Consider the following 21,974-nt stretch of genomic DNA (forward strand, 5'->3'; position numbering starts at 1 on the left):
CAACTGTAAAGCAGCTCTACAGAAAACAATAGCATCATTCAGCTCAATTTAGTTTTGTTCAATATCTCAATGATTTCATGTATTAGTTTAAGTTGTATGCAGATGTACAGAAAGCAAATTCAATAGTCAGTTCAATGATGATTAATTTCAGTGTCGCAATGTTAATGTCTTTAATCAGCTGAATTCTGTTTAAAAAATCTGTTAGTCTGGTAGTAAATCTGGTAGACCAGCACCAAACCAGCTTCAATGGTCCAAAAACCATTTTAAGGAATTATGTTTTTTTTTTTTGTTGTTTGTTTGTTTGTTTCTTTTTTTCATTAGCAAGGATTTGGTTCAGTCATGAGCTGGTCAAAATCTCAAACCAGCAAATGACCTGAAGTTGGTTTTACATATTTCAGTATATTTATGTCTGTATATGCTTTTATATTTGACTGATAAAAATGTGAATGCACAGATGGAAGTCATTTTTCCTCTGAATTGAAGGTATTTTCTCACTGAATCTCTGTTTACTTTTGGCAAAGAGGAGAAATTTTGATCCCCCTAGTGATGCACAAAAATATTTATTTTTAAATTAGTGTTACAAAATGGTAAAACGGTGGTAAATCCAAATGCATACTTTCCGAACAATTTACTCTTTGAAGTGAACTATCTGCATTTTGCAGAGAGCCAATCATGGAGAAGGGCTTTAATGGTTTTAACAAAAATATGGATATTATTTCAGAAAGTACCGAGGCATTGGGACATTAACAGCTTTTTTGGATGCACTTTATATCTTTGGTAGACCTACTGTGCTTTCTATTCTACCACAGTGTTAATGATTCAGTAATAGATACAAGATACAATAATATACAGTATATTCTGACACAAATATAAGCCATTTTTATGTGGGTGATTTAAATGTGTAGACTTTAGCAGAGGACACAAACTCTGGAAAAAAGAGGGGAAAAAAATACAAATAAACACTACATGATACATTTAGGGCAATATATTTCAATATATATCCTATTTTTAATTCTAATTTCCTTTTTAAATCCTTTTAGATAGTAACTATTTTAAATTCTATTCTATTCTATTCTATTCATCAGTGAATCCTGAAAACAACACAGCTTCCACAAAAAAATATTATAATATATTAAGCAGCACAACTGATAATAATAATAATAATAATGTTTCTTGAACAGCAAGTCAGCATATTAGAATGATTTCTAAAGGTCATTTGACACTGAAGACTGGAGTAATGATGCTGAAAATTCAGCTTTGCATTACAGGAGTAAATTACATGACTCTATTTTTAATCAAATAATTGCAACCTCTGTAAACATGAAACACTTCTTTCAAAAGCATTTAACTTTGAAATTCATATGATCTGTTTGCAGTGACTCATTTTAAATCATTTTATTACTTACTCAATTATGATCAGTTCTGGGAGTTTTAATTCCACTGATTAAGACCCCAATGATATAAATACGATATTTCCCAGCAGAGTGAAGTGCTTTAACTGAAACACAGTTAATACCCCAGGTTTAGGATGTTTCAGTCAGTCTGCCCAGATTTTTATTAGAGGACTTCCCAGGAGCATACGGGGTCAGAGGGGCACTGATGTTATTTCCCACTTAGAGTGTGTTAGGATGAAGCTCGAATCAGATCACAGTGTCTGGCTTTTCAAAAATTATTGCACACAAAACTTTTGAATACTTTGTATGGTTAGTTAGCATGAAATATGCAGTTTAACAAGCTGTAATTTTTCTAAAATTATTTTAAGTGTTTTTCTTCTAGTCTCTAAAATACACTTACCCTTTCATTTAAGTCATGATACAGTTATTCATGACTACGCTAATATAGATCACATTAATATTTCACAGGAAGCCTCTAAAGAAAATAGCATCACTGTTAATGAAATTTAGACTGATAAAAGTCAGTTCTGTGTTCACTAATAGCGCTTCAAGAGCTGGTGCATCAGTCGTGGACTAAAGCAGAACCACAAGGAATTTCTGTAGGCTCACTGAAAGAAAGCGTTAATGTTCTCTCTCCTGCTGCAACCCCCCGAAGAAATCCTGCCTGCTCTTCCCATTTCGGACGGGGGTGGGAACTACATTTTAAGCATGCTCTGTAGATTTAATAACTGGCCAATGTCTTGACTGTTCACTCTATGCCCAGATAATAGCCTGGAGAGGTTACTACTCACCTTAAGGAACTGTCTGACTCTTTTTGATAGGCTTTCTGAACCACTGCTGCGTCATTTTGTCGTATTTTTGGATACCGTTGTACCTGTGTCATTACCTGAGGTGAGTGAAGCATGAGTCTGCTGTGTACAGGTGAGACACTTCTGTTGAGCCCACAGTTGCCAGTCCTGGAGAATTAGGAGAAGAAAAAATGCATGGTTGCTTGCGATTTAATTGTTTCTTCGACTATTTAAACTATATGTTTACTGACCTGGACAGTGACCTTCTCATAAAAAAAATCATATTGGTTCGGAAAAAAATAGCAGTTACATTTAGTGAATGTGAGAAAAATGCTTAGCTGAGCATTTCTGTGCTATTTTTAAACTATGATTTTAGATTAAATGTTCCCTCAATAATGAAAAAGAAGTATAAATGTAATTTAGCTGCAATACTGCATTTTAAGCTAAGTTATAAGATGTTATAAAATAATTTATTTATAATAAAATGATTTTCTTCGTTATAAAATGCAATTGATCATTCAAAAAAATTCATATAGCCTAACTGAAATTGAAATTGAAAAACAAAAGAAAAACATTTAAATGTATTTATTTAAATGACATATTATTTCTGCTGTCTGTATTGTGCACATTATGTGATTTTTCAAAAGGTGTATTTTCTGTATCCATTAAATATTATAGTGTGTGGTTTTCTACCAAAGCATATTGTGTAAAATTGTCTCCCACAATGCAGTGCACTTAAATTGGCCTTGATTTTTTAAGTGGAAGATATGTCAGCTACCATCTTTTATATATATATATATTTGTATATATATACAAAATTTAAGTTAATTGCAACATGTTTTAATTTTGTGATGGTAATGAAATGGATATTTTAATCATGGACCATCAATGCAGCATACTACTTTTGAAAATGATTAATGAAATAAATGGTTCTAAAGCAATTCTTATAAAATCTTTATTTTTTTCTTCTGAATGTTCTATCAAAGCATCTGTTACAGTACACAGTATATACTGTGCTGTAAGTAATTAGTATTCCCTTCAAACACAGCCAAGACTTGAATTAAACTAAATATAAATCAGCATGTAACAGACTGTCTGTGTCTCAAAACCTAGTGAGCTGCCAACCTAAACAGCATAGTTGGCTATCATGCTTCCCACAGTGCTATCTAGATAGGCAGCTCACCAGATTTTGGGACACAGCCACATGTTTTAGGTGCGCAGTGGTTGGCTGGAGGCAAAATGCCATTAGTAGCAAAGCGTCACATCTGCTTTCAATCCCACTTTAACAAGAAGCTGCTGTTAGTTAATCTAACGGTGCTCTGAAGTTGTCAGTCAATTGGCTGCTGAAGAAACCATATACTTGTCATTTTCCTCCATTCGCCGCCTCCTCTAAAGCTCCTGTCTTCTCCCGCGCTCCCTCACAATGGGTTTTTCTTTGGTCTGTCTGTGCCCCATGTCAAGTTGAGAGTAATGGTTACACTGTGGGGCTTTAACTCATGGAGATCCCTTTTGGAGAAAACTGGGATCCAGGAAGCTTAAAAAATATATATATATATATATATATATATACATACAGCATGCTGGAAGAAATGTGTTGTTGCATTTTTTTTTTCTCTCGCTCCTCTACGTTACTCTGATGGTTGGATATGGTTTCTCTTAGTTTGGTTTCCTCAGAGGAGCTGTCTTTTTTTTTGTCCACCTATAATTTATAATGATAACCCCCCCCCCCCCCCCCTAATTTTTAAAGTTCAGAGATTGATCGAACCCATGATGAATAAGGTAATATTTTATCCCAAAGCCCCTCAAAAAAATGTAAACAAGAAAAATGTTCATTTGTTTAAAGAATATTAAGCTTATCTAGTATTGTTTTTTAGCCCCTTGCATTTCAGGCTAATTAATACTATGTTCTAACTGTAAAGGTAGTTTTGCTGTAGTGCCTTTAAATTATGCTGATTTATGATTTATTCTGAGAATCAGATATTCATTTTAAATATAAATATCTAGAAATGTTATATAATAAAAATTATATAATACAAATTATAAATATTCTTTTATTTTAATTATTTAATTTTTAACGGTTTAATTTTCAGGTAAATGTCGGAACATTGCAAATTTTAAAGATCCTAAAGACCCTTTTTTTAATGATATAAATATTTGTATAAATTACATAGTATAAACAAATAAATATTTTTTTCATTTTATGATTCACTAAAATTGTCAGGAAAGCAATGCATACTGCAAAGCATAAATATCAAAATAGAATTTCTAATGCTAAATATAATTTTTTTTTTTCATTTTATTTATATCTTAAAATAATGCCCACCATTAAATAGTTAAAAAATATTTTCCCTTCAATCTCATTTAATAAAATACATCATTAATATAATATAAATAAATGAAAAAAATTGTTTAAAGAATACTTACCATTGTTAAAATGGTTATCTTTTATATATTTTTTATATATTTTTTAATTAATAAATACAATATTATGTGATAAATATTCATATTATTTCATAATATACATTTAATTTATTTTGTTTGAAAAAATGCCCACTATTGTTAACATGGTTCTCTTTTATAAGTTAATAAATTTGTAATAAAAAAAACGTATATCATTAAATATTATATAATATAAATAAAAAATACATTAATTTCATTTACTTAAAACACTGGCCACCATTGTTATCATATTTGTTGCACTGACCTGTTTCTCTCTCTCCTTTCCTTTGGTCCTGCATGGCGTTCAGGTGTGCAACATCCACTTTGAAATCCTCATGAGTGAAGTGACATTCAGTCAAGTATGGTGACCCATACTCAGAATTCGTGCTCTGCATTTAACCCATCCGAAGTGCACACACACACACACACAGAGCAGTGAACACACACACACACACACACACACTGTGAACACACACCCGGAGCACTGGGCAGCCATTTCTGCTGCAGCACCCAGGGAGTCATTGGGGGTTTGGTGCCTTACTCAAGGGCACCTCAGTCGTGTTATAGCCGGCCCGAGATTCAAACCCACAACCCTAGGGTTAGGAGTCAAACTCTCTAACCACTAGGCCACGACTGCCCACAAACTCTGCCAGACACTCCACTACTGTTCATGCCAACTGGTTTTATTTTATTCCATCCTTTCACAATAGTGTAACTGTCAATAGTGTAACTGTCAGAGTCCTGTTGTAAGAGGACTGCTCCATCTCCATTTCCAACAACTGTGGTATCAGCCTTATAGAAGTATTTGTAAATCTGCATGCATGTTTGTTTTCAGAGATTGTCACCTGCACTCAGGTGCTGAATTCTCACGCCTTCCTCCACGTGGCAAGCAGTTGAACACAGAATGAGGCGTAAAGTCCAAATAGAAGTGAATGTGGGGGACTTTTGGTGCAGATGTTAATTATTTTGTGAGAGTAAAACGTGGAAACCAAACCTATCTGACTTTTCAGTTACAACCTTGAATAACAAGCAGGAATCATGGTTGAAGAGGATAAGTGTTTTTACACAAGTTGGCATTGATGTGGTTACATGGAATTTGCATTATTTCCAGATAGAGGAGCTGAAATTCTGAAATATGGAGGGTGTGTGTTCATTAAATCAACAAGCCCATTTACAAGGGGCTGAATGTTCATCAAAGCCAGTTGATTGGAAACAGTTTATCAGTAAAATATCAGTACATGCAAATGGTTTGGAATAACAGCACCTCTCTGTATGCCTGCTAGACGTGCTCCATAAATCATTGCAGTTAAATATGACATTGGCTGCCATCCAAAAGCAAGTAATGAAGCTATATTCTCTTAAACATACTTCTTAAATCTTCTGAATCTGCTTATATGATGAGTGTGACCACACAGTACAGAAATAATCAAAGCCGAGTTAAGGGTCTCGGCAGCTCGTACGCACACACTCAAAGCCTAATGTACACATACAGCACAGAGGATTCATTGTATTAGCACACAAGGGACTGAAGTCTGCCGTTAACCTGGATGCCACTGAAACCGACAGTCATGAGCAGAGTCTTTATCAAGGCTGAGAGAAACCACAAACCAGTCCTGCACTCCTGGTCATAGAGGTCATGTTGCTCATGCTGAAAGAAGTAGAGAAGTATATAGGGATGCATGTTTGATATCTTTTTTCTTTTTCATTTAAAATGGCATATAATAGCATTACTTATATTATACTGTATTTAAACCAGTTTGATTGTAATCTTCCAGATTGAGCAAAAATGAAAATTGAGGATTTTGAAGCCATTCTATAGACCAAAATGATTGCATTTGACCCTGTAGAAGATCTTGTAGAAGATTTGTGAATATTCTCATTTTAACAATTGAGTGTATTCACATCAAAATTGTAATGTACTGTTGAAAAATGTGCCGGTCAATAAGATTTAAAAAAAAATGTTTTATTGTTTCTTATGCTCACTAATGCTACATTTATTTGGTCAAACTTACAGTAAAAATTGCAAAAATGTTAAATGTTTTCTATTTTAATATATATTTTTTTTGCATCCAGTCTTCTAGAAACTCTGAATTGACAAATAAAATCCTTTAGCATTATACTGTTAATGTAATTACTGTCATTTTTATTTAATATAATGTCAATGCTGAATAAAACTTTTGGTCTTAAAAAGGATTTGAGAGCTATGGCAAAAAACAAACAAACAAACAAAAAAAAAAAAAATATATATATATATATATATATATATATATATATATATATATTCATTTAATTAAGCTTTCATATAACTTCAGAAGTTGCAAATATATAGTTGCAGTATTGTGCATGTTGTACAGAAAACCTTTATGGTACTTTACGTGGTGCTGATGACAGAATCTTCATTTTTGAATGAATTATTCCTGCAAGCATATCAGCTTCAACTGCAACATTTGTACAGCTGAAATGCTGTTTTTAATTGAATAGCAAATAGAAAAGCACTAATCTGTCAGTCTGTTTATCTGCCGAGTTCAAAGACAACAGTTCATGCCAAACCATGACACACTCCTCCATTCTGTGGCCCACTGATAGTGAGAACCCTTATCAGGGCTTTGGAGAAGCAAATCCCTTTTTGAAAGCCAAAGTGACTGACAGCACGCCATTTACAACGCCAACGTCCCAGACGCTGTTATTTCCCAGCAATTACTTCACACAGCATTTGAACTTAGTGCCTGTGGTGATGTGATTGGCCCAAAAGTCTATTAACTCTTCCATGTTAACAGCCTGTTTAGAACTGCTGCTGTGGACCATCTGTTTGGTGTCGCCATTTTATTGCGAGCTCAGACTGGAATGTATGGCTGCTTTTAAAGAACAGATTTCCCTTGACCTGCATTTTTTCTCTTTCTTTCTTTTCTCCACCTACAGCCAGTGGGATTTGTGCGGTAAAACTGGGCCTTTGTCAAAGAAACATGATACGTGCGTTGGTGTATGTTGGTGTGCTAATAGCCATAATGGCTGCGACGGAAGGAAGACCTAAATCAGGTTGGTTAAACCGCCGTCATAACACTTAAAAATCAATCTTGAAAGTATGTTTTACATGGAGTGCATGAACTGCAATGGCCCAATATGCAGAATTATTAAACCGTGATGGGGCTGACACAGAAAATGTATTTTTATAATTTGAATATTAGGTTTCTAAATGTCTTTTGAATGGTGTCATGCTCTTGGCAGCCAATATTTTGGGAACCATTATTTGTTCCCAAAGGGAATTTCATGAAACAGTCCTTAAAAGATAATTTTTTGTTTGGATTCTTTGTTTATGAACAACCTTTTGTGTAATGTAAAGTTTCCATAAAGGTTCTTTATGGAACCATCGATGGCAATAAAGAACCTAGTGTCATAGTGTCAGTATTGTCATTGTGTGTTTTTCCTTTTTTTTTTCAGCTGAACCAAAGTGTAAATCTGGCCCAGTCGACCTTGTGTTTATCATCGACGGCTCGCGCAGCGTTCGTCCCCATGAGTTTGAGACAATGCGCAAGTTCATGATAGACATCATCCATGAGCTGGACATTGGCCTGGAAGCTACAAGAGTTGGTGTGGTCCAGTACTCCAGTCAAGTCCAGAACGTGTTCTCCCTCAAAGCCTTCAGCAAGCCTGAACAGATGGTCAAAGCCATCAACGAGATCATTCCATTGGCACAGGGAACCATGACAGGCCTGGCCATCCGCTATGCCATGAACGTAGCCTTCTCTGCTGAAGAAGGTGCCCGTCCCAATGTCCCCCACGTAGCGGTTATTGTGACGGACGGCCGTCCTCAGGACCGTGTGGCTGAAGTGGCAGCTGCTGCGAGGGAGTCTGGGATTGAGATCTACGCCGTTGGTGTGGCCAGGGCTGATATGACCTCACTGCGAGCTATGGCATCTCCACCGTTTGAGGATCACGTGTTCCTGGTGGAGAGGTTTGACCTCATTCACCAGTTTGGTCTTCAGTTCCAAGACAAGCTTTGTGGTAAAGTGTTCCTCCATTTGAAATACACTCCAAATTAGAGAAAGGATCTAGGCATAAAAGTTGAACTTTTTAGGATTCTTTCTAAAAAGTTTTAACCTCAAACCACAACTCAAAAGTATAATTTCTTCTTAGCAATAACAAAGGATTTACCCTACCATGCAAATATTTTAGGGTCTGTTAATACTGAAAACAATTAAGAAAAAGTCTCCTGTGCTCACCAAGGCTACATTTATTTGATAAAAAATTAAGTAAAACCAGTAATATTTCACAATATTTTTCTCAAATAATGAAAAATAAAAACTGATTTCTATTTTAATATACAGTATTTTTCAAAATAATTAATTCCAAATCATGATACAAAGCTGAATTTTCAGCATCATTACTCCAGTCTTCAGCAACACATAATCATTCAGAAATCATTATAATATGCTGATTTAGTGAATAAAAAAATAAAATAAAAAAACAGTTTTAGTATAAACGATGTTGAAAAAAGTTGTGCTGCTTAAATGTTTTATTTTCCTGGAATCTATGATGAATAGACAGTTCAAAAGAATAGTATTTTTTAAATAATCTTTTGTAACTATAAATATCTTTACTGTCACTTTTGAATGATCAATTTAATGATAAATTGAATGCATTCTTGCTGAATAAATGCAATAAAAAATGCTTTTTAACGATCCTGTATACATTTTAGATGATGTAATTAAATATACAAATAAAATAAAAATAAAAATATTTTTTTAAATCTTTATAAAATATATATATTTTTTTTATCTTAAATATAGGTCATTAATTACAATCTTATTTTTATTCTATTTTGTCAACAACAATTATATTCCATTTTATAGTTGAGTATCATCAGCATAACAGTGGAAACAAATAGTCTATACATAAATCTTATGTTGACTAAGCACATGAATGCTGTTTCTTTTGCATCCTGTGGACACAAAGATTTAGCTTTTCTTGATTTCTCTGTACTCATGTGTGTGTTGGATTTGCAGGGATGGACTTGTGTCTGGAGTCAGATCACGGCTGTCAGCACATCTGTGAGAGCTCGCCTGGCTCCTACCACTGTCTGTGTCTGCCCGGATACACACTCAACGAGGACGGCAAGACCTGCACACGTGTGTAGCCTTGCAAATGACACACCATCACAGAAGTATGAAAATTATCATTCCAGTGGTGCTCAACAGGTGTGTGTTTGCCTTACAGCCATTGATCTATGTGCTGAAGGGAAGCATGATTGTGACCAGATCTGTATTGCTTCACCCGGGTCATTCACATGTGACTGTAACACAAGATACACGCTCAACGATGACAAGAGAACCTGCACAAGTCAGTGACACACAAGTGATATCTGCGTAACAATTTAAGTGAAGTGTGAACTTCTATTATTTGTAGAATAACAGACAAAGGTTCTGTTCGGAATAGCATCCTACCATACTATTCATACTATTTTAGCAGTATGCATTATACATCATAATTCTTGTTATTTTTGGACCAAAATGTAATTTCAATGCTTTAACAAATTCTAACTGACCCTCTGATGTCACATGGACTACTTTGATGATGTTTTTATTACCTTTCTGGACATGGACAGTATACCGTACATACATTTTCAATTGAGTGACAGAAGATTTAGTTTTAGATAACTATAAAAGCACTGATTGAAGAAGGAAGTACACTAGTCTATAGATGGCTTCAAGATGAATAGACATGGACTAAAACTAAAACTCAGAAAGCTCCAGTCCTGATTTCAGGGGTTCTTTAACACCTGATTTACTCACCTATACATCTTCTCTCACCATTCTCTGTCTGTTCCAGTGATCGATTACTGCTCCTTTGGGAATGATAGCTGCGAGCATCAGTGTGTGAGTGTGCTCAGTGGCTTTAAATGTCACTGCAACGAAGGATACTCGCTCAACGATGACCTGAAAACCTGCACAAGTTAGTGAGAGCAATTCCCTACAACTTATAATGCTTTTTAAAATATAAAAAGTATATGCTGTGTAGTATTTCAATAGTATTCCATTCAGCTTATACCATATAAATACAGAACAGGTGATGTTAAACGAGCAGAATTAATAAATGTTTGCGTAGTAGCATGTTAGTAGAAATGTTTGTATCGCCAAATGCAAACATTTATGACAGCAATGAATTTTTCTTGTGTTTTACCATCGTATTACCATTTACTCATGCTTCTGTCTGCCTGTTCCAGTGATCGACTACTGTTCATTTGGGAATGATAGCTGTGAGCACGAGTGTGTGAGTGTGCTTCAGAGCTTTTATTGCCGCTGCCATGAAGGATACACACTCAATGAAGATGAAACAACGTGCACAAGTTAGTGCACAGATATGCATACAATTCACATATGGAGGATTCACAAATATCTACAACACTACAAGCCTATAATTGCTAGCAGACACAGACGTTCTCCTAACAAACATTTCTCAAACACATGGAACAGATTCTAATACAAAGATAAAGTTTGCAATGTCATTACAGCTTCCTCTTGGCTGCAGTATGCCGCTATAAAACACAGTTGCTACTTATCTATGCATTTCCTCCTGTGACCAGCTGGTTTACCTATTAAGCCACTGAACAAAAACAGTGTGTTTTAGTGTTTGAGCTTATCTTTAAAAATTTGTAGTTTAGCATTTTTAAAATGTTGTACTGGTATTTGTTAGCACAAGTAACTTTCACTTACAATGGGTACGGAAAGTATTCAGACCCCTTTAAAATTTTCACCCTTTGTTATATTGCAGCCGTTTGCTAAAATCATTTAAGTTCTTTTTTTTCCCCCTCATTAATGTACACACAGCACCCCATATTCACAGAAAAACACAGAACTGTTGACATTTTTGCACATCTATTGAAAAACTGAAATATTACATAATCCTAAGTATTTAGACTCTTTGCTCAGTATTTAGTAGCTCCTTGATTGTAACAAGTTGTCCTGTCCCTGCAGCTGAAAAACACCCCATAGCATGATGCTGCCACGACCATGCTTCACTGTTGGGACTGTATTGGACAGGTGATGAACAGTGCCTTGTTTTCTCCACACATACCACTTAGAATTAAGGCCAAAAAGTTCTATCTTGGTCTCATCAGACCAGAGAATCCTTCAGGTGTTTTTTTTTAGCAAACTCCATGGGGGCCTTCATGTGTCTTGCACTAAGGAGAGGCTTCCATCGGGCCACTCTGCCATAAAGCCCCGACTGGTGGAGGGCTGTAGTGATGGTGGACTTTCTACAACTTTCTCCCATCTCCGACTGCATCTCTGGAGCTCAACCACAGTGATCTTCTTTACCTCTCTCACCAAGGCTCTTCTCCCCCGATAGCCCAGTTTGGAAGGGTTCTGGTCATCCCAAACGTCTCCCATTTAAGGATTATGGAGGCCACTGCGCTCTTAGGAACCTTAACTGCAGCAGAATATTTTTTGTAACCTTGGCCACAATTCTGTCTCTGAGCTCTTCAGGCAGTTTCTTTGACCTCACGATTCTCATTTGCTCTGACATACACTGTGAGCTTTAAAGTCTTATATAGAAAGGTGTGTGGCTTTCCTAATCAAGTCCAATCAGTATAATCAAACACAGCTGGATTCAAATGAAGGTGTAGAACCATCTGAAATATGATCAGAAGAAATGGACAGCACCTGAGTTAAATACATGAGTGTCACAGCAAAGGGTCTGAATACTTAGGATCATGTGATATTTCAGTTTTTCTTTTTTAATAAATCTGCAAAAATGTCAACAATTATGTGTTTTTCTGTCAATATGTGGTGCTGTGTGTACATTAATGAGGAAAAGAAATTCTTAAATTACTTTAGCAAATGGCTGCAATATAACAAAGAGTGAAAGGCGGTCTGAATACTTTCCGTACCCACTGTATAATGCTCAGCAAGCTACAGTTAAAAATTAATAAGAACACTGTCCGCCACTCTTTATCAATGCTAGCAAAAAGTAGCTAACTCAGTTAAAACCATTTGTAAAATACGCCTTAAAAATCTGTGATTTAGCATTTTTCCATGCTAATCTGCTATTTGTTAGTACAAGTAGCTTGTTTTGTTAATGTAGCTTAGCAAGCTGCAGTAAATTACTGTACATAATCTGCTATTTGTTAGCTATGCTACAAGACAATCTGGCATAAAATGTGAATTAGCAGTTTTTAATAAAAACTAGCTTGTTGCTTGAAAAAACCCACTGTTTTGAAGGTAGCTAAGCTGTCATGCTACTGAAAATGTAGTTAACTTTATAGTGTTGCTGACTTAAGCTAGTTATTCCCTAGCACTGCTAAACAGACTTATGCATATAGTTTTAGCAGCATAAATGTTCTGAAACGAGATAAACACAGCTTTAAGTTTACTTTGATGGGGTTACCTGCTCTTCCTGCTTTGCCAAAGCTTTTCTCTCACTGTTCTCTGCCTGTTCCAGTGATCGACTACTGCTCATTTGGGAATGATAGCTGCGAGCACGAGTGTGTGAGTGTGCTCAATGGCTTTAACTGCCGTTGTAAAGATGGATACTCACTCAATGCTGACATGAAGACCTGCACAAGTTAGTGAAGACCATCATCAGTTTGTACATTCACAGAATCAAAAGGAATTCCCTTAAAATCGAGGTTTCTCAATTGTTTACCATCAGTATTGGGTCCATCCATGCTAAATTGTTGAGATGTTAAGTTTGAATATCAACCGATGTGGATCCTATCAGGTTTAATTGTATAATATCCTTCCTCTCATTGTTCTCTGTTCTCTTTAAAAGCACTGAAAGCTTTGTAAGGGATTTCAGATGTTTATTCACAGTTGTGAATTAAGCCACAAAGCATAATAAAAAAAATGCTAAAAGCATTGCAAATTGTGATGACCAAAATAAGTTCTTAACCTTAAGCATGGAGAACAATTGAGAAACAATTAGAAGGAGACTTGATTTAAAGTATCTAAACACTATAGCATAAAAAAAATATTGTCATATTTGAATTATCCATCTAATCCATATTTAGTGATTGACTACTGCTCATTTGGGAATGATGGCTGTGAGCACGAGTGTGTGAGTGTCCTGAAAGGCTTTCACTGCGCTTGTAATGATGGATACTCACTCAACGATGACAAGAAGACCTGTACAAGTTAGTGAAGGGAGAATATCCTTTTGCTTACAATCAATTTGCACATTCCTAAAAATCAATTTCACTGCTATTTTCTCAATTGTTTACCATCAGTATTTAGGGCCATCGATTGATAAGCTGGTGAGATTTTTCTAAGTGTTTCCGGTTTTAATACATTGTGTGTTCAAGGCAATTTGCAAAGATTGTTTTTAGAAGACACCAACATAGTCACACAATTGTCATTTTGAGTTTTGTTGTATTGAGAAAACATGTGTGGCACGCAATGGAGTAACTGTATCAAAGTCCAATTTTTCAAAACTACAATACGACTATACTCAACAAGCCCTACTGTCATATTAATGGTAGATGATTGAGAAAAATTGGGAAGAATGTGGAAGAAGCAAAGAAACTTTACTTTAAAACACCCACATTTTAGGAAGGAATTAAATGCTATATTTGGTACAACATGTCATATCCTTGAATTCTAATACATCTAATCCATATTTAGTGATTGATTACTGCGCATTTGGGAACGATAGCTGCGAGCACCAGTGTGTGAGTGTCCTGAAAGGCTTTCATTGCTTTTGTAACGATGGATACTCACTCAACGATGACAAGAAGACCTGTACAAGTTAGTGAAGGCCACATGTTAAAACCCTACACACACACCATCCATAACCCCAATTTGATACTTAGGTACAAAAGCAAAGAATACAATATCCTTTACGAAACCATGCTTAACTAAAACAAATCCATCAAATCTCAGTAGAAAAATAAACATAATAGCATTTTTACAAGTTTCCTTTCTATGCTTCTTCCTCTTACAAAACATTTTTCTCTTTGCCAACTACTTTGGCTGCTTGTCTTACTTAATTTTGCGCTTCTCTGCTTCTTTCTGCCTGTTCCAGTGATCGACTACTGTTCATTTGGGAACGATAGCTGCGAGCACGAGTGTGTGAGTGTCCTGAAAGGCTTTCACTGCCGTTGTAAAGATGGATACACTATCAATGATGACAAGAAGACCTGCACAAGTTAGTGAGAGTAACTGATCGACACAGATACTGTTCCAGATCCATTGAAATTTGACCTCTTCAGAATAGTTAACGTCATATTGAAGACGTTATAGGGATGTTTTGCACCGTTTATTCACTAAAACACTTGACTTTTTTTTTGTCTCTTAGTGATCGATTACTGTTCATTTGGGAATCACAGTTGTGATCATCACTGTGTTAGTGTGCTCAATGGCTTCTACTGTCGCTGCAACGAGGGATACACTCTTCAGGAGAATGGAAAGACCTGCCAGTGTATGTATTAAGCTCCAGACAGGTGCTGCATTAAAGAGGATGAAAGTGTCTGTTATCCTAGCTGAAGATGCAAATATAAATATTAGTAGGTTTATACAAACAATTGCAAAAAATTCTAGTTTAACAAGCAGTGGTAGAATTAGCTAAGTGCATATTGATGCCTGTATTTTATTGCATGCCTTTTATGTATCATTCAGGCTTTCACAACATTTGAGATATGGTATGATTTTTGATCTTCCAAGTTGATTAATCTAGCTCATAAATTTATTCAGTTCGCTAACTGTGCTCAAATTACTTAACACTGTATGGTACCTTGGGTGAAACTCTTTGGTTCAATGGTTCAAAATTAGCTGGCAATGAAGCACCCCGCCTTTAAGCCTGATGGCCTTCCCAGACCTTGGCCTTGAACAGCTGGAAAAGCCAAAATATCAACTGTGTTGTATATCATTTGTTATGTTTACCTGAAGGCTCTGGACATTTGCTTTAAAGAACCCAGTCATTTCTTCACCAGATTTCCGCTTTCTGATACCAATATAATGAAAAGCCGACATAACTTTCATTCAATTTTTTTGTTTTTATTTTTTATAAAAATATTATTATTATTATTATTATTATTATTAATATTTTTTATTATTTAATACTTACAAACAGATTTTAGGGTTGGTAATATTTTTTTTTATGTTTCTGAAAAATAAAAAAATCTTACCAAGGCTGCATTTATTTGATCCAAAATACAAAAACAGTAATATTGTGAAATATTTTTTACACACACACACACACACACACACAAAAAAAAAAAAAAAAAAAAAATATATATATATATATATATATATATATATATATATATATATATATATATATATATATATATATATATATATATATATATTCTATTTTAATATATTTGAAAATCAAATGTATTCCTGATGCAAAGCTGAAATTTCAGCATTACTCTAGTCTTCAGTGTCACATGATTCTTCATTAATCATTCTAATAAGCATAATATAATATTATTATGAAGTTATAAATATTTTATATTTTACTTTATATTTATATTTTCTTTACGGCCCTGTTGATCAATTTAAAGCATCCTTGCTGAAAAAAATTATTCATTTTCATTACGTAAATGGCGTTTCATTTCTGACTTACCTCAGGTTCCTTTTCAGGTTTGTTTTCATTGTGGTTTATGACATGCTCTTCATGTTTTTGTCTTCTTCAGCGGATAACTTGTGCAACACAGTGGAACATGGTTGTGAATACCAGTGTGTGAGCACTCCAGGATCATACCACTGCATATGTCCTGAGGGCCATGTGCTACAGGACGACGGCAAGAGCTGCGGAAGTATGCATGCTTTCATTCAGACAGCCCTCAATACAGCTGAAATTATCCAAAACTTTGTTTTAAAAGGGGAAATACCTAAAGCTGCAAATTATAGATTGGTGTCTTTATAAACCTAATGTATTCTGTTGCAAGAGGTGAAGTGTAGAATTTTTTCAGTGTTAAAATACTTTATGTCTCAGTTTAACATTCAGTGACCTCTACATGCTAGCTGTATTATTGCTCATGTAACTTTTTTCTCTAAACCCCTGAGGCTAAATATAAAAGAAGGATTTTTTTTTTTTTTTTTTTTTTTTTGCAGATGAAAGCAAATATGAATATGGAACTTATTTTTATAACTGTTTTGTGGCCCAAATTAGACAATTCATCTTTGAAAAAAATAAATGAATAAATGTGTTCCTCCTTCTCTGGTAATGGAAACTCTTGTCCCCTCTAAGCCTGTCGATCCTCCAACATTGACCTGGTCCTCCTCATCGATGGTTCCAAGAGCGTGCGGCCGCAGAATTTCGAGCTTGTCAAGCAGTTTGTTAACCAGGTGGTGGATCAGCTGGACGTCTCCCCTAAAGGAACACGCGTGGGTCTCGTCCAGTACTCAAGCAGAGTGCGGACAGAGTTTCCGCTCAGCATGTATCAGACAAAGGAAGAGATCAAAAAGGCTGTGATGAATGTGGAATACATGGAGAAGGGGACCATGACAGGCTTGGCTCTCAAACACATGGTGGAGAACAGCTTCTCCGAGGCTGATGGAGCCCGTCCTGCTGAGAAGAACATCCCACGGGTCGGCCTGGTCTTCACTGATGGGCGATCACAGGATGATATTCAGGAGTGGGCCAAGAAGGCCAAGGAAGCCGGTATTTTTATTTAAGGGCTGAAAATCAAAGTGGCACTCAAATTGTGGTTTAAATTGCTTTAAAATAAATACTTTTCTTTAATTTTGCTAAATTAAAAAAAAAATAATAATAATAATATTTATTATTATATATTAACCTAGTCTATCTTTTGAACATTTAGTGTATTTTGTTTGAATCTTTTAAATTTTAATATTATTATTATTGCTAGAAAAGATTAAAATACATTTTATCAAATTTTTATATAATCTAATATGTGCCAAACTGTCCAAAAGTGCAAACCTGAATGAATATATAAAAAATGAAAAGATAAAATAAATAAATCATATAAATATTTATTTTTAAAAAATCTGCATTTTCAATGTAGTAAATAAATGTTTTGAATTTTTGGATAGTGTGCAGGATTTGTTTTTTGCTTTTTAGTTTTTGACCTTGTTATTGCCAGAAAATGTTGAAAAAACTAAAATAAATAGTTTCTTAATATCTAAATTCCCAAATATCCCACATTTTTCATCAATTGTAAACCTCTTATCAAATGAATAGCTAGTTCGGCATTTTCTCACTGAGCATATTACTGAAAAAGAAGAAAAGTGTTGATGTGTTTCTTGTATGCTGCAGGTATCACCATGTATGCTGTTGGTGTGGGTAAAGCTGTGGAGGATGAGTTGAGAGAGATTGCCTCTGAGCCCATGGAAAAACACTTCTTCTACACCGCCGACTTCACTGCCATCAGCCAGATCGCTGAGAACCTCAAACTCAATGTCTGTGCAGGTGCGTTTGAAAGACTGAGCACACATACCATACCCAAATCAGCAGTGTTAGATGGCACATAATAATATGTTGTTCAATAGTGCCATCTGGAGCCTGAGGTAAACACACACACACACACACACACACATGCAATGTTCACACAAGGAGGTACCAATGAAAGGAGTTTATAGCCTGTATAAATTGCATAAATTCAAAATTGCATAAATTCAAAACATTATTGATAATGAATATCCTGAACATTTCTTTCATTGTCACATTTAATGCCTTGTTTTTCAGCTGAGAGTCAAGGAGAGATTGAGGTTAAGGACCCCTGTGCTTGTGAAAGCCTTGTGGAGTTCCAGCAGGTCACGATGTCCACCCTAGACCAGCTCAACCAGAAACATATCCTTTATATATTCATCAGTACAAATCCTTTAAACAGCTTGCTTTTTTTTCAGCTACACCATGCAGCCCTGCAGCATAACTCGTCCAGACTCCAAACTTTCTCTGTTATAACCTAAAGATTTACGCATGATTATTACAACAAGCAAAATGGTTTAACAGAAGCCCCTCTGTACAGAAAGAGCCCACATTGTGTCTGTTGGTCTGATCTGTTCCAGACTGACCTCTCTGGTTTGGCTCCTCACATAAACCTCTGTGACCCACACGCTTCAATGGCTCTTTGTTTCAGATCTCTCACTCAGCATCATTCAGCAGAGCTCAAAAGAGCCCTTGTCCCGCATCTGAGGCCAGAAACAGATGTTCTGAACTGCTAGATGCAGATGCACATCTCCACTGGATCCATTTAACTAGAATTTGATGAAATTACAAAGGAAGGATTTTTCTTCTCTCAACATAGTTTAAGAACAGAACTTGCTGAAGGGAGTCATTTACAGTTGAATCTAGTGGTTAGAGCGTATTGCTCAGATACTTTGAGCTTATTTGTTCAAGCAATGTTATTCACAATCCAATTCCAACATCATTTTCTTATCAGAGAGGCCAAAAAGCCTTGTCATTTACTGTTTTTGGAGTGAAAATATGTAAATATGCACTGCAGTGATTATGTATTTTTGTAGGCCATCCCAAAAGTTAACATTACTATAGTCCCAGTATGATTTTTCCATTGGCTTTTGGATTATTGTGGAAAATAAGCAACAAAATTATGATTCTTAGACGTTGTTTTTTAAAGATAATCTTCGAACATTAACACATCTTGTATGAATTTAGGAGCCTACATGTAATCGGCAGAAGTGCAAAGCTGAGCGTACGCTATAAACCAACTACGCCACACCAGCATCTGAGCTTCTGACAACTCTTTCAATCTTGATACAAAAAAAAACCATTTTCCCTGAAAGTTTGGTTTAGAATAGTGTGAAAGAGTGCAGTTATAAACAAAACAAGGCTGTGAGAAAATGAGTTTGCCCCCATACGCTGTATGTAACATATGTAGTATATTATATTTCCACACATGTAATAAGTTTTCATTTTCTATTGGAAATTGGAACAATTTCATTTATTACCATATATACTATACTGTATCTAGCCCATACAAATATGTCTTTGTGATACAATTTTGGACATATACATCATCTACATGATAAAACTCATCAATACATGTTTACATTACATACGTAATAGGCATGTAACTTAACAATAGATTACAAAACATTCAAACTGACATATATTTTGTATACAGTCCATATTGTTATATTAAAGTTATATATATATATATATATATATATATATGGTTGCTACATAAAATCATATATACAGTAGATATTGCTGATTTTATATTTGTGAACTTGGACCACAAAACCAGTCATAAGTAGCATGGGTGTATTTGTAGCATTAGCCAAAAATCATCAGGATTTTATTTTACACTTGTTTGGAACCATCTCCTTCAAAACCACAAGGGCTATTACTGATTTTTTTTTCTTGTCATAGAAAAGCATTAAAATGTCTTGTGCTTGTGTTAAATACTGACCTTATTTTAGGCCTTTAACCAAAACCCACTTAAAAAAAAAAAAAGTATTGCTGATTGATCTCTTTTTTTTTTATAGTATATTTCCTTAACTGTGTTTCACTGTCAGCTATGACAAAGCGATTGGAAGTTCTAGAGAGCCAGTTGCTCACCAGAAAATGAGAGAACGCTTAACACAACAGTGCAGATGAGGACGGGGACCACTGGGTGTGAAGGGCCCCACAGTCACAAGATCTACAGGTGTAGACGCCTGAGGCATGAGGTCCACTATTTACGGTGTCACTTTTGAACGTGGCTGATATTGTTTCCTATTTATACATGATCTGTATTGTATGATTTAAAGATAGGTATGTATTTATGGCAAATGTGGTATTAGCATTTATACACTAAAAAGGGAAATGAAGTGTTTGGTACCACTCTGAAATATTGTCTTCTTTATTATTATTTGCATCATATTTGGCACCAAATTTATGCACAGTGTGTGACCATGGATCTGTAAAACCTTTATGCACAAATGTATTACAAAAACAAACAAAAAAGTTACAAATTGTTCTGTTGTACAGTTTTAGAATACAGTTTAGTTTACAGAGAAAATATTGATTCCAAAAGAAACAAACACTCCACTCTGTCATATTACCAAAGCTGTTGCCTGTCAATGTTGTGCATGAATATTTGAAATAGTCAGAGGAGCATGTCTGATATTTGTTAAATGTTTAACTGGACTGCAAAAAGATTTTGGACTCAAGAATGACCTAAACGGTTTGTTAACATAAAATGAGATTTGAAAAATTGTGTAAACAGGGTAATGTGTAAAAGAGCCCCTTAAGATTGCAGTTTTCTATGTTTTTATTGAATACAGAATCCAGTTATGATACCTCAGAGTACTCTGGCCTCAGGTTCTTAAGTTTTCTAGATGTTTGAAAAAAAAGCCCCCATTATAAGGCTCTTATATGTGAATTCTTGTACTTTTTGGCTATTTCCTAATAACACTCTTTTTTTTAAAATGGTCAAAGTGTGTCTGTATTCTTTCAAAGTATGAAATAAAGATGTTTTCAGATTGCTCTCAAGATGCCGAAAGAAAAGTTCCACTATGATATACAGTATAATGAATTTACGATCTCTAGTGATATATTAATATCTTCTATAACAGATATTAAAATATAATGAAACTTATAAATTATGTACAGGTACATCTCAATAAATTAGAATGTTGTGGAAAAGATGTGTGATCAATTTGTTGCTCTGCTGAGGTGGTAGGGAAGCCCAGGTTTCTTTGACAGTGGCCTTCATCTCATCTGTATTGTTTGGTCTCTTGTTTCTCAATTTTCCTCTTGACAATAGCCCATAGATTCTGTCTGGGGTTCAGATCTGGTAAATTTGCCAGCAGATTACATTGCATCCCAAATCATCACAGACTTTGGAATCTTAACACTGGACTTCAAGCAGCTTGGGCTATGAGCTTCTCCACCCTTCCTCCAAACTCCAGGACCTTGGTTTCCAAATGAAATACAAAACTTGCTCTCATCTGAAAAGAGGACTTTGGACCACTGGGCAACAGTCCAGTTCTTCTTCTCCTTAGCCCAGGTAAGACAACTCTGATGTTGTCTGTGGTTCAGCAAATTCCTGACACTTCTGTGTGTGGTGGCTCTTGATGCAATAAACCCCAGCCTCAGTCCATTCCTTCTGAAGCTCAATTAAATTCTTGAAACAATTTTGCTTGACAATCCTCATAAGGCTGTGGTTCTCTCGGTTAGTTGTACATCTTTATCTTCCTCACTTTTTTCTTCCACTCAACTTTCTGTTAACATGCTTGGATACAGCACTCTGTGAACAGCCAGCTTCTTTCTCAATGAATGTTTGTGTCTCACCCTCCTTGTGAAGGGTGTCAATGATTGTCTTCTGGACAACTGTCAGATCAGCAGTCTTCCCCATGATTGTGTAGCCTAGTGAACCAAACTGAGAGACCATTTTGAAGGCTTTTAGCACCTGTAATGAAACGTTCACTGTATATATACATATATATAT

The 21,974-nt window shown here is 35.3% G+C and overlaps 1 protein-coding gene across 8 annotated transcripts; it reads left to right on the forward strand.

Moving 5' to 3' along the window:
* The first annotated feature begins 2,073 nt into the window (after positions 1 to 2,073).
* LOC113103657 (matrilin-4) lies at positions 2,074 to 20,956 on the forward strand. 8 transcript variants are annotated; one of them, XM_026265993.1, is made up of 17 exons: positions 2,074 to 2,285; positions 7,541 to 7,657; positions 8,060 to 8,623; positions 9,625 to 9,747; positions 9,836 to 9,958; positions 10,448 to 10,570; positions 10,842 to 10,964; positions 13,058 to 13,180; positions 13,626 to 13,748; positions 14,236 to 14,358; positions 14,636 to 14,758; positions 14,909 to 15,031; positions 16,251 to 16,373; positions 16,808 to 17,221; positions 17,837 to 17,989; positions 18,266 to 18,370; positions 20,053 to 20,956. In XM_026265993.1, exons 2-17 carry the CDS (start codon positions 7,585 to 7,587, stop codon positions 20,109 to 20,111), a joined length of 2,598 nt encoding a protein of 865 aa, XP_026121778.1. In that variant the 5' UTR covers positions 2,074 to 2,285; positions 7,541 to 7,584; the 3' UTR covers positions 20,112 to 20,956. The 8 variants fall into 8 exon arrangements, with proteins under 8 accessions (XP_026121778.1, XP_026121780.1, XP_026121779.1 ...); XM_026265995.1 differs by lacking the exon at positions 14,236 to 14,358 and having other exon boundaries at positions 2,075 to 2,285; XM_026265994.1 differs by lacking the exon at positions 13,626 to 13,748 and having other exon boundaries at positions 2,075 to 2,285.
* The last annotated feature ends 1,018 nt before the right edge of the window (positions 20,957 to 21,974 follow it).

Source organism: Carassius auratus, chromosome 6 (genome assembly GCF_003368295.1).
Source record: "Carassius auratus strain Wakin chromosome 6, ASM336829v1, whole genome shotgun sequence".
Taxonomy (NCBI): domain Eukaryota; kingdom Metazoa; phylum Chordata; class Actinopteri; order Cypriniformes; family Cyprinidae; genus Carassius; species Carassius auratus.

Excerpts from the sequence above, each read along its gene's own strand:
- LOC113103657 (XM_026265993.1), top strand. The coding sequence starts at position 7,585 with ATGATACGTGCGTTGGTGTATGTTGGTGTGCTAATAGCCATAATGGCT. Across the intron at positions 13,749-14,235 it reads TGACAAGAAGACCTGTACAA|TGATTGATTACTGCGCATTT; the intron begins GTTAGTGAAGGG and ends ATCCATATTTAG. Across the intron at positions 17,990-18,265 it reads CAAACTCAATGTCTGTGCAG|CTGAGAGTCAAGGAGAGATT; the intron begins GTGCGTTTGAAA and ends CTTGTTTTTCAG.